General features: G+C 40.2%; 2 protein-coding genes across 3 annotated transcripts in view; one reads left to right on the top strand and one right to left on the bottom strand.

The window, feature by feature from the left end:
- appl2 (adaptor protein, phosphotyrosine interaction, PH domain and leucine zipper containing 2) overlaps positions 1-13,381 on the bottom strand; it is a 207,841-nt gene that overhangs the window by 137,736 nt on the left and 56,724 nt on the right. The window lies entirely within an intron of this gene.
- The window catches only part of plxnb2b (plexin b2b), an 84,656-nt gene that overhangs the window by 52,759 nt on the left and 18,516 nt on the right, over positions 1-13,381 (top strand). For both annotated transcript variants that reach the window (XM_072386215.1, XM_072386216.1), the window contains exons 10-20: positions 306-407; positions 1,371-1,466; positions 2,047-2,134; positions 2,526-2,704; positions 3,892-4,040; positions 6,464-6,575; positions 7,174-7,310; positions 7,756-7,938; positions 8,644-8,737; positions 10,619-10,816; positions 12,429-12,608. In XM_072386215.1, coding sequence (XP_072242316.1) covers positions 306-407; positions 1,371-1,466; positions 2,047-2,134; positions 2,526-2,704; positions 3,892-4,040; positions 6,464-6,575; positions 7,174-7,310; positions 7,756-7,938; positions 8,644-8,737; positions 10,619-10,816; positions 12,429-12,608 — 1,518 coding nt within the window. The remainder of the gene's footprint in view (positions 1-305; positions 408-1,370; positions 1,467-2,046; positions 2,135-2,525; positions 2,705-3,891; positions 4,041-6,463; positions 6,576-7,173; positions 7,311-7,755; positions 7,939-8,643; positions 8,738-10,618; positions 10,817-12,428; positions 12,609-13,381) is intronic.

Here is a 13,381-nt window from a genome sequence, read left to right as displayed (position 1 = left end):
ATATATGCTGCCAAAGGTAGAGCAGAAATTTCAAAAGATTCATCTAATCACCACATGTGATGCAGTGCCTGAGCGAGGCAAATTCCTACTGAAAATTAATAAAAACATAAATCCCTCTATCTGCTGCGACCATCTTGCATGACAAATGTTGAGTGTGGAGGATATCAATTTACAAGTCAGCAGATGTTGCTGCGATATACCTATCTGTCGCACAGATGAGTGTGTCCGTTAAGTGGAATGCATATTTTAAGATGCCCACCATTAAAAGTGGGAATGTCTGATTTTTGTTTCGATGCGTTTTTCAGGTATCAAATTGTCCTGTTTTTGAGAATCCAGATCCCATCCTGATCCCTGTGGGCTACAAGACCCGAATCAGTTTCGAAGGAATCAATTTGAAGCAAGACCAGGTAAAATAACACCGGCACAGAAATGAGGTCTTTGAAGATTCTGCATGCATTTGGTCAATATGGCATTGGGATAAAAAAAAAAAGATGGATCATATGTTGGAACCATTGTTTTATAAATTCTTAAAGAAAAATAGACATGGGTTTAAAAAAAGATCTGTGATTTTAAAACCATGGGATGAAAACATGATCGTCTCATAGTCATTTGACAATTATCAGCATAACCAAACCAACTGGCACTGTTGAGAAAAGAGGAAGAAATGTTGAGTACATCAGCTACCTGTGTGGGGTCATATGGCCCAAAAGGGTGCCAGAATAACTAGAGCTGCCCTGTGGGCATTTATCTGAATACCCTCATGTTAAAATCTGAAAGCAGAAGAAGTATGAACTGTATTCCATTTATTACCAAAATCATAACAGGAAGTCATTTCAATGAACGGAAATGGTGAATGCACTGCATTTATGAAGTACTTTCCTAGTCTGATTAACCACTCAAAGCTCTTTATTGCACAAGCCACAGTCATACATGCATATTTATACACTGCTTTTATTCCATACATGAAACACTGTCTGTCACGGACACACTCTCACACAAGTGATGCATCAGGGGCAATTCAGCTTCCTGGCCAAGGACACTTCCAGATGTGGGCTGGAGAGGCCAGGAATCAAGCACCAGTCTTCTGATCAGTGGATGACCCTTCTACTTCCTCAGCCACAGACCTTCTGGATGTAGTGCTCTGATTTAGATAAACATTTGACATTTTGATAATATAGTGTGTCTATTGTGTATTTTTTTTTTTAAATTTACTAAAATGCAGTATTCTCTGGGTGGGAACAGCAGGCCGTTAAGAGTCTACATGTATTGGTTTTTTGTGCTGTACCAAAGTAAGAGAAGACCGTTAACTGAAAATACCATCTGCTTAAATGAATGCACCGCATCTCTTCTTTTTTTATGCTGTTTTGCAGTATCACACGTACACAATTGGCACAGAGCTGATGAAAAACATGGAGGAAGAGATTAAGTCTGAGGCTGGTCGATTCTACACTTTCAGCGGGTTCGATGTGAGTATAGCTGTTAGCTCGTTGCAGCACACTAAAGCTTACGAGCTTCTGCCACTTTTGCCCTCCACTCAACGCAGCTCCATGAGCTGTTGCTGATTTGTGGAGCCCGTTCTCAAAGTGCAATTTAGAACCACACTGAACGAGTAACGCGTATTGAAGAGTACCACTTGAATTAAATTTTTCAGTAGCAAATCAGTCTGCAATGCAGGTGGTCTATGTAAAGCTCTATTTATGTGCCAGATTTATAAATGAAAACCCCTTTAACAGCCTTTTAAAGTCCCTTTGGTATTCTCTAGCTCCCTCTAATGGACAGGCTCTCTTCACTCGACTTATTTTAGCAGCATCTCTACATTGTGAATTCTGTGATTGGTAAGCTCAAGCAGTACCTAGCCCCCAGCTATGTTCTTTTTCCAACATTGATTTCTTCAGCTGAAAATCTGCCAGACTGGGTATAATTTTTCTTTCTTTATTTTTCCCCTGACGTGGGGGAGCAGCAGCCCACACTGTTTGCAGAGAAGAGCTTAAGTGCCATTAATCACTGGATTCCATATTAATAATTCATTTTTCTCCAATTCCTTAGTTTTCCTACGATAAGTCACCAGAGACCAGTGTTCTTTTCTATGTGAAGGACAAGGAGTCTGGCAAGAAGATGGACAGCACACTGAACGGTATGTTTTCACATTTTAATGTGGAGATCTTATTTATGATGCCCTGTGTGTACTCTACAAGTCCCGGTGTGGGGTCTCCATTAGATTTTAACTATATTTAATCTCCAATTTGAATTTAATCAGAAAATGAATTGGTAATGACTTCCTAATCCAATGGGTTTTGACAGAATTTAGGGGATTGTGAGTGACTTATAACAAATGACTGGGAGGCCTCACCTGCATTTTACATTGCTGTCTAAGATATACATTTAAAGTTTAATCCAGGACTATGTTTAGAGAGATTTAGATAAAGACACCAACATTAGTCTAAAATGTTTCGGTGTGTCTTAGAAAACGAATGTAGTGCAAAATGGTGATTGTTGGCTTTTCCTTCTCACTGTTTCTTATTCAGTCACCCTGTACAACTGCTCCATGGGGAGGCAGGACTGTAGTCTCTGTAAGTACACCGACCCAAAGTACAGGTGTGTGTGGTGCAGCAAGCAGAAGGCGTGCGTGTACGAGAAGCTTTGCAGTGCTCACCAGCATCAGGAATCCCACAACATCGAATGCCCCAACCCCGAGATCATCGACGTGAGTAGCACTGACATTGTTGACATCGTCTTGTGTTTACTTTTGAAATGGAAACAGTGCTTTCCTTTAAGACTTGTGATTAGCAGTGAAATGATATTGACCTTTGTTATCGATCAGGGCAGTTTATTGGCGGTGTAGTTTCCATCTCATCTTTGTGTTGACTGAAGATTTGGGAGTCTCCTTGAGAGCATGTTGCAATGTTCCTCAATCATGTCAAGATTGGATCGATATTTTCTGCCTTTTTGTCATTGACAAAAAAAGAAAAATTGCACGTAATTGTGTTCATGTCATCCAGGCACAGGATTCTTAGTGGAAGGATATGTGCACTAGCCATACCTGTGTGTTGGTTAGTCCACAACTTTTGCTAGGAATGAAATAATCATTGCCACTGAACACTACAGTTGTTCAGGGTCCCTAGAGACTCAGGTCAGGGACCCAGAACCTGCTTTGAGGGTGACATTTTGGATGGAACAAAATTATGTCTTGAGATTCATGGCCCTCTCGGGAGAAAGTTGAATAATTTAGATACTTATTATTCATTTAGCTTAATCGGATTAACTCTAAATTTCCATCAGCCTCAACTGTTCTGAATGTTGAATCATAATTAGCTAATTTTTGGTAGGCTAACTTCTGGCACACATGGACGGTGAGTGTGGTACTGTCAACATGGCATCTGCTGAACATTGGCAAGTTAGCATTATCCCTGTAAACATGTTAATATTAGAGCATAGCTCATAGGCTCACAGAGCATCCTACATGTTATTGTTTTAGTTTTTTTTGTATATTTGATTTGAAGATAATGAAATCAAATTATTTTTTTCATATTTTAAATGATTGCATTTGCTGTGTTCCGTGGTGGGGGAAAAAAACTCATTTGGTTGTCAACATGATTGTGGTGTGATTACAAGGAGTATAAAACTCTTTTTGGACCATTTTCAAGTGTCTGACTCACTAATTGTTCGCAGCGTAACACATACATGCAGACATGACTCACACAGTATTGATGTAATTCTTGGTGTAAACCACGGCCTTGAAAGTAAAACGCTTTGCTAAACGGTTGGTCAGACAGACTGTGTTAATCGCTTGTATGTTCTTATTGCACATCTAATCTGTTCAAATCCATTTCAAATCCCTTCTACCTTTTAAACATCCACTCCTCCTTCTATACTCTGTGTCTCCCCTTCCAGATTATTCCTCGTTTTGGCCCCCTGCGGGGAGGCATATCCATCACTATCCTTGGCTCCAACCTTGGCATTCATAAGGAAGACATCAAAAACATCACAGTGGTCGGGCAGCCCTGTATCCATCAGGAGGAAAAGTATTCTGTCTCCACAAGGTATTATACATGTATATGCACAATATCGCATGCATGCAAATGTACAGTATGAATGAGATCATAAACACTGGTGGGATTATGCGCAAGATGGTCTGGCTGCATATTTTAAAAGCCCATTATACAACAGTATTGGTGTAACAATCTCCAGATGCAGGTTGATTTACAGACACTCTTTTACAAGGGGATAGCCTCCAAATTAGACATGTACTTTTGAGTAAATGTAAAGCAGCAGCGTAAATGCGGGTCCTGCATTTAGATAATAGCACCAGCTAACTGTTGTAGCTGGTCTGTCTGCCAGTGCCTTAGACACATCGCAAAACTGCAAGTAAACATTGAAAATTATGTGGATAAAAATAGTTTTCCCTCTCAAATACATTAGATGCATTGGATGCGTAAGTACAAGTACACGAAAATCCATTTTTAGGATGTACTTGACAAACTGTTCTAAATTCTCATATATATCATCAGATAATTACTCGAGTATATAACGCACAGCTATGATGGCCTCAAACATGCTTGCCAACAGATTTTTGGTGTTCTGTTTATGCTGCATAGTCTTGTTGTATAACTGCCTTAATGGGCTGGGTACTGTTGGGGGGAAAAAAATAAAAAAATTAAATAAACTTTAAGTCTTCCAAATGCACTTCAGTCACAGCTGTGTCTAAAAAGTGCCCACTTCATGCAAATGGTCTATAAAAGAGAAAACAGCCACTAGCCAGAAGTGTTGACACCTGGCAGGATGGAGCCGCGTTTACGATAAATTCTTACCCGACCATCTGCATGATGAGACATAAACCAGGATTTATGTGACCAGATGGAGGCGTGTCACTCTTAAATCATCCACTTTTTAGTGCTCGTCTTCTCGTTACTTACCAAAGGTGGTTGTTTTGTAGGTTATACGCTGGTCTCTTTCAGTTTTGACAGGATTTGAATTGTGACGTTTAATTCAATCAAACCCCAGTTTGAGCTGCTTATCGTTATGTTGTCGCCCACCTGTAAACTCCTGCCATGGAATGTGGAGAGGAATCAGAGAAATGTAACATTCAGTTACATCTTGTTCTTTGAAATAGCTTCTGAAATGAGGTCTTTTCAGCGCTTGATTGCAAGACAAGATTGCAGGGGTTTATACTTTCTCAAACCTTGAAATTGAACAGTGATGTGGAATATATACAGTTTAGATTAATGATTAAATGATCTGCAGTGAAGCCCTTAAGTTCTAAGAGCGGGTTTGTTATTTGAACATTGTTTGGTTTAATCTCTGGATCATCAGAGTGAATCTGGGGCCTTGGAAAGCGAAAAAGCCATCAGGATGCTTACGTGACATCAGTATAAATGAATTAAGTGTTACTGATTATAATTGATTTATTATAAATCTGACAAAAACAGGACTGTTAATGCATGTAACTAAATACACACATAACCAAATTTCCAAGATAGCTTATTAACATAGAGGTTGATTGAAGGGTTGTTTTACTAAGCAGGTGTTCGGCAGCATGGGACCACCAAAGAAGACTGTACCGTCTCCGTTTGTGTTCACTTTCTGTTCACTCTGTACACATCAGACTTTCAGTATAGCTCTGAGTCATGTCATCTTCAGAGATACCCGGGTGACACTGCAGTTGTTGGGTTTATCAGTGATGGATAAGAAGCTGAGTACAGGGAACTGAGAGACTTCTCTGGGACTTGATGGGGATCAGTTACCTCACCAACAGAAGAGATGGCTGTGGATTTTAGGAAGACAACGAATAAGTTAAACACCTTTTCCATCCTGGGAGAAGATGTCATTCCCACCCACAGCAATGACTTCACATAATTACTTTACATAACTACTGACCTGTTATTATTCTCTATGATGCAAAAAAAATGACCATTTAGGGATTAATAGAGCATCAACTGAAGACAACCAGTCAAATAAGCCTCACTTGCATGTATCATGGTCACCCAAAGAGAAAGTTGGAGGCAGAATGTCCAAATGTTAACTCAGACAGTCTGCGGTTTCGTGACGTGGGACAGACTTTGGCCAATAACTCAGTTCCCCTCATGTGGATGTGTTCTGGAACAAGGATAATGATCCAAGTGAATAGCCAGGTAGAACTCTAATGGAAGCTTGATTCAACTGTGCATGTAACCGTACCGGGTCTTTACCCCTCCTTCATTACCTATATCGAAGAGCTATTTAGTAACGCCTCAAGCACTGACTGGAGCTGCTCAGTGACTGCAAGTCAAACTGTTACTGTATAGGTAGCCTCCAGGCGCTCTAATTTATTAGGAAAAAAAAAAAGAATTATAGGAAAACAAATGTTACTAAAACAATTAGCCCAAGGGAAAAAAAGAAGAAAATCCCTTGATTATCTGACATTGACAATGGTTGTTAGTCCTGTAATACTTTCTTACCCTCCTTTTTGTTCTGTTGATCTGTGCAGCGTGGTGTGTGAAATCGGCCCCGTTGACCTTAAAAAGACGCACTGGGGCCAGGTGGAGGTGGAAGTGAATGGGGGGAAGAGAGGAATCTCCTCCATGCGCTTCACTTACAGGGTAAGTACGATACACACTCGTACACGCAGTCTCTCCCCGGATGCATTTACCAATCTAGAGGTGCACACGCTACTCAGTGCAGAGAAACAATTATCAAAACAGAACAGGAATATCTCATGTTAGAGAACTTTTGAAACGCTACACACTTTTCTGTCGGTACATGAAGCACCTAGAAACGTATTGCTCTGGTAATGCTGCACATAAAGCCAGAAATGTGTTCATTGCTCTTCAGCCAGATGCTGTGCAGTGGTTCCGCTTCATTCTTTAATGCTTTATCAGGCCATGGCATATCTATTAAACTGGTCTTTCATATCTCTGGCTTTGTTAAAGCTTCCCCACAGGGGGAGTGCGCCGCATAACTGTTTGCTCAGCGTTGCTTGTATGAGTTTGTGTGTCGGAACATTCCTGATTGAGTGGGTGGGGGTACATCAAGGAGCGTGAGAGGAAGCGTGCATGTTTGTGACATAGCACTGTTATCTGTGTGCTGCTCTCGTCTATGTATGAGTTTTTAGATTAGATTGAGTGTTTTTTTGTTTTTTGCTTTGGAAATATGAGTGTTTTTCAAGTGGTGCCTAATGACCACATCCCCCTTCACTAGGACCCGCTTCCAGATGCAGTGCAGCCTTCTAAGGGTCCTAAAGCAGGGGGCACACTCATTACAATTTCTGGAAAATTTCTGGACACTGGCAGTAAGGAGGATGTCCAGGTTACTATTGGAGACGTGGACTGCACTGTGTAAGTTTCTTAATAATTGTCATTCATACCAAAGACCTATTCTCTTGCAATTCAGCTGACAGACCTACTTGTTATTCACACATTGTATTGTATGCCAATTCTACAATATGTGCACTTTGAAGTCTATAGAATAATTATTATTTTTTTATATATTCCTGAGGTAAAATTAGAATTGACCTTAACTCTTGCTGGGGGAAAAAAAAGGAGGATTTGCATCTCTTTAAATTTGCCGTTACCCTTGTGACTGCAAATGTTCTTTTAAAATCGGCCCATAGTGACATTTTAGGCAGAGCTAACAGAAAAAATAACGAGCCAGAGAAGCACCAAAGCCATGATTTAACAAACTGTCAGGCTGCTGCTATGTTGGCTTCTGCTGCACTGTGACCTTTTTCGACCTTCCACTCTTTCAGCTAACAAGAGCTGAGCTTTGTCCTTCTCTTGGCAGGGAACACTTTGGAGAAACGATCACCTGCAGGACAGGAGAATACCAAGCAGATAGGCTGCCCTCTGAACTTCTCCCCATCAAAATGCATTATGGAAAGAGTACCATAAAAACTATTCCAAGTGCCTTCCAGTTCTTTGAAAACCCCACCGTGCTGGATCACCACCCTAAAGGAAGCTTTGTCTGGTCAGTTCAACGGAAGCATGCATCTTGGGTCATAGTCCAATATAATTTTTTTTTTACTTTCATTCATGGTGTTTAAAGAAAAAAATCACAGTTTTTGCTGCCCCCCTATTTGGGGCTCGTGCCTCTTTTCAATCGATCAATAGGTAGCCGTGTCTACTTACAGCCTGACTGTAAAATGTTGCTTTGAGAGCTTCAGGAGATACACTCTCCACCTCCAAGTGCATGTTCCCCAAATCTTTGCAATGTAAAAATGCCGTGATGAAAGTGGACAAAAAGAAGAGAATAAGACACAGGCTGACCTCCTATTTTGAGTAGATTTCTGTAGCATTTAAAGTAGTCAAACAACGAGAAGTAAAATCTCCTGTGTTCACCTGGGTGATGAGGTCAAACACCTGCTTTGCTCTCTGCCCTGAAAATGTATTTCTGTTTTTAGCATTGGTAAAAGTAATTCATGTCAAATCTTTTTGAGTTTTGAATGCATGATTTGCTCTATAATGTATCCTTTACTAATCTATTGTCAAGTTGTAGTTCTAATTAACTGCATCGATAAACTCTTCAGTCAAAGTGACCTGAAGTGAAACGGATTTGTTTTTTTTATTGTTTTCCTGCAGCTCTACCTTGGATATATTATCTTGTCTTTCTGTTGCTGTTATTGCACATTCTCAATATGTGTTTTTGAAGTTGTAATGGTTTTGTGTGTTTTAGTGGTGGAAGGATCATTAACGTGACCGGCTCTGGTTTTGACCTAATCCAGACTGCTGTCATGAAGGTCCAGGGAGACACCTTATCAGCTCTTGAGGTCTCTATTGATTGAATGTATCAGCATGCATCACCTTTGCTTTGATCTTTCTCTTAGATTAGATATTGTCTTCTTTTCTTCTGTGGTAACGTCACTGGTCAATCCTCCCATATCTCATGAGCCCATGACTAAAGTGATGATTGATTTAAACTCTGTAAAGTTTAGCCACTGTCTGTGCAAACTGTTGTTTCCACCCCTCTGTCCGTTCAGAGATCATTTGCTCCAACTTTTCAGACTTTTCACATACTCAGAGTTTGCAGACAGCAGCCCAATTGTTTCACCCCAAACAAAATGTAGCTATGTTCCTTGATCGGCTTAATCGGGTACGACTACCTGCCAGGGAACTTGAGGGAGTTTTCACACAGCTTCCTGCCACTTGCCCTCCTGTTTACTGGGCTATAAACAGAAGTAATTTTGTTAATTTTTTTTTCTAAGACGTGAATTCAATACCAGCATTAAGGTTGCAGAAGATTAAGTGACTGTGCCACTCTCTTCCACTTTACTCCTGGGCCAAGTTGTTGGGCCCTGCTACCCAGGGACAGAAGGGATTTGAAAATACTTCTGGCTGCATCATACTAACGGTGGATAAAAAGTGTTATCTCAAAGGCCTTGCCTGCCCAATTTAATAAGCTCCTCTTGGATTTAATCTGTTCTCTGAATTTGACCCAGACATTGGGACTCATTAAGAATGCTTGCATGTGGAAAAAAACATGTTGATTTGTTGGTCAGGTTAGCAACTCAATTAAGTTGTTGTATTTTCCCTAAGACCCAGTGCAGCAAATGTGCACACTGGCCATACTTTATTGAAGCACATTAGTGCTAATGTCAAAACTTAATTAAACTGGACTAAAGTACATGGAGCTGAAATTAGGAAGACGAAACAACAACATATGCATGATAGCACAGTCGAAGGAAAAGTTTAGCATTTTGGAAAACAAACCTTTTTAGAAAAGAGAGTTGGATCAGCAGACTTTAGGGTTCATATTGCATCTCATCTGATCATCTTATCTGTCATTCAGTCACAAAGCTATACACACAGCACATTTAAAGCACCCTATCAACATGTTTTATCGTGTAGACTTGATTTGAACAAAAACTAAATAGCAAATCAACATTTTAAGAACCAAAACATTTTTTTGGGGCTTGGACTCTGCTTCAGCAGAAGCAGCCACAACCGTCATGCTAGCTCCCTCATGCTTCCAGTCTTTATGTTGACTGGCTACTGACCAAATGGTTCAAATGCACAGAAATACTGTAAGTTCACCAGTTTATGGAAAATCCACTGGAGAAAATGACTTTTAAGATGAACTGCATTAGACAAACCAGCTTGAAGAAGAATTCAAGCTAACGGTTTGGTCTCGGCACACTTGAAAGAGTTGATATACCTCATTCCTGTCTTGTTCTCTGGCAGAAATTAAAATGCGTGTTGGAGTCTGGAATTTGGCTGTTACAACTAGCTGCCTATTCTCACAACTTTGAGTGACAGAAAGTAGAAAAAGTATAAAGTAAAGATAGTGTGGGAGTGACTCGGTGAGATTTACGACTCATCAGAAGCAGCAGCTATTGTGGATGGCAGATTGAGATTTTAATGCAAAAATCTGAAAGACACTTGAAATTTGACCTTCTCCATTGCATCAAAACAGCTTTTTTTTTCTTCCCCACAACACATAATAAAAACATTAATCCCCTGGCTCATTTTAAAATGAAAAGGAAAAAGAGAAAAGAAAAAGCATCCAACACCCACCGTTTGCTTTTTGATCACTAATCCTGTTCCACATTTTTTTTTTCTTCTGTTGAATACTGTTGTTATATTTCCCTTTGTCTCTTCCTCGCTTATTATTGTTAGTCCTTTTCTTATATCGTCTCCTTGATATTCCTCAGCACGCCCACGAGAAGAACGACACATTCATCCAGTTTCGGTCTCCGACGATACACGTCCCGCTGAACCAGCACTTTAAAGCCCACATCCATCTGGACAACTGGGTGAAGGAGCTGAAGCCCTTCGACTATTACCCCGACCCCATCTTCAACAACATGACCAAGAAGCTCATCACTGAGGCCAGCATCATTATCGTCACTGTGAGTACAGACCAGGTGCTGTGGGGCAGACCTGTCTTTTGCTGCAAATACCGTATAATGGTTGAGTTTCACTGCATATAAAGATGATGTCCTTGTCATGCTTGTCAAGTGGTCTGATTGTTTTTTGGAAGTAAAATATACACATTCCTAATTCCATATTTATCTAGTATCCTAAATTAGTCGTTGAATGTTATGCCTCGGGGGTCATATGATGACCAACAAAACAATAGGAATCTACCTGTATTTCTTTTTTCTGTGTTATAGAAATATTCTAACTGTTAAATCCTACTATCTGAAAAATAAAACTGAATATAATAAGTGTTCTTAGGCCAAAATGGCCCAAAGTAAAGTATGCACATCAGTGTTGTGCAGTTTAGTATAAACTATTTTTAATTAGTTTCTTCTGAAACCTTCTGAAAAAGTTGCTGGATGATGTCAGCATGTATTTGCATTGAGCTTTGTGTCAGCCCTTTGTTTGCCCCTTCTCTTTCCCCTGGGCTCACTTATACAGTGTGTGGATACAGTCAAACTGCCTGCAAAGCTGCTCACATTCCCATATTTTTCTGATTCTGTTGTCAGATGGCAAAACAAATCTAAAACTGTATCCAAAAAGTGTTATTATGGCAAAATATCAACTCACGCTATCAGAGCAATAAAACATACGTGTCTGTATTTTAGTTTGTAAGCATGGTATCGTGTAATCTGTGGCGTAATATTGGCTATATTTATGATTTATGATGATCACTGAAAGATACAATCGACAGAATATCTCTAGATCATTTTCTCACATAGTCCACAGCCCACTAACGCACTCCAAGGACAACACTGCGCATGTACAAGCAGTTCAAAAGCTCTGCTGCTGCAGCTTCTCCGCTGCTGACTGTCGAGTGCAAAGAGACGCGTTCCTGCGGCGGGAGATGGAGCCGTCGCTCTTGCGGGGCTTGTTTGTGCTGAAAATTGTTCGATTTGACAACAGCTACTTTTAAGAAACAAAAACAAAAAGTTGCTGATGGGGTATTAAAAGTAGCTCAGTCTTGTGAAAATATTGCCAAATAGGCAATGTTTTTTGTGCTTTTTGTAGAATTGTAACTTTTCTAATGACAGTGTGTTTGCATGGTACACTGAATGTGAGTTATGTCAATTTCAAAGTTTCCTCGTATCCTGTCTTAAAGTTTCTTTGGGCAAACAAGTCTCACGGAAATTACAAGGGGGAGACAGCACTGTGAAGGTCCAAGGCCTTTTCGAGTATTCAGACGCTGGTTTACTTCAGCTGATTTGACCGCTCTTGTGTTCCAGCCTGTATTAGAACAATTGAAAACATTTCTGTAGATACCTCCGCTGCAGGCTCTGTTTTTTTTCAGAAATCCACAACTGTGAGATTGGATTGAGCTGTCATTTAAATGTCTTTAGTTAAGAAACCATGTAGAAATGTGCTTACAATCACTATAATCCTATTTTTTAAAATATTTTCTAATTACTTTTGGGTCATGAACAGTAAAGAACTGTTGGAGTATATGTTTACACCCATTACTAATGAAATAATGCATCTGGTTATCACGGCCATGTTGTTTTAAAATGACACCTTGAACATTTCCGTCGCTCTTCCCCACAGGGCAGTGGATTCTCCAAAGCCATGACGGCCAGAGAGGCTCAAGCCTTTGTGGGTGACGTTCAGTGTCAGGTGAACACGCTGCAGGATGACAAGCTGTTCCTGGACCCACCGTCCACCCAACCCCGGGCTCGCTCCAGACGGCAGCGCCGAGACACCCGGCCTGAGCTACTGGATCTAATGGTCAGAGCAGCCAAATGTAGATAAATGATTTAAAGTGGTGGAGGACATGTTCAGATTATTCATGTTTGTACAGGTACTGATAGAACACTGTTGATCCAGTGTTTCATTTAGTAGCACTGCAGGATGAAAAAAGCATGAAAGTACATCATGCAAATAAGGGCTCCTTTTCAGGCCTATAATATATTATTATTTTATTATTACCACTACAATAATATAAGAGGAGTATCTCTCTGTTTTATATGTATGAGAGGCTCATTTCAAGCATTGAACTTAGAACTGTTAGGCTTGAATACCCATGGTTTTTCCATGGTCCAACTGGTATCTTAATGATAATTACTGTGCACAAATTTTGAAGCTGGAAACTGACAAATCACACTTGTGAAGCTTGAATGATGAAACATGACTTGTATAACTTGTGCTTTTTTAGAAAAATTCAAGTGCGAGCTTCTCAAATGTGTGCTTAGGATCAGGACTCGAGTAAATGTACATTACAGCACTGCAGAGCCAGATCCGAACTTGCAGATGAAACCAGGCCTGCATCATGAATCTTTACTGGGCTTTCTCACAGAATGTCCTCTGTACATCTTGAAACGCCTTTTATTTTTCACCACTTGAACGGTTTATGTAGCTACAGGCCCTTATAATTACATTTAATTATAGCCATGCCACAATTGTGATGAATAGTGAAACCTTCCCGCTGGGTAATTCCAATAAGTGAGCTATTGTTTCATTTCTGTAGCTGCATGCTGCATAAAGAAGTGGCTCTAGTGGAC

This window comes from Leuresthes tenuis, unplaced genomic scaffold, assembly GCF_036924035.1.
Source record: "Leuresthes tenuis unplaced genomic scaffold, fLeuTen1.0.hap1 SCAF_5, whole genome shotgun sequence".
NCBI classification, from domain to species: domain Eukaryota; kingdom Metazoa; phylum Chordata; class Actinopteri; order Atheriniformes; family Atherinopsidae; genus Leuresthes; species Leuresthes tenuis.
Note: the sequence above shows the minus strand (reverse complement) of the source record. Positions and strands in the feature narration are given on the sequence as shown.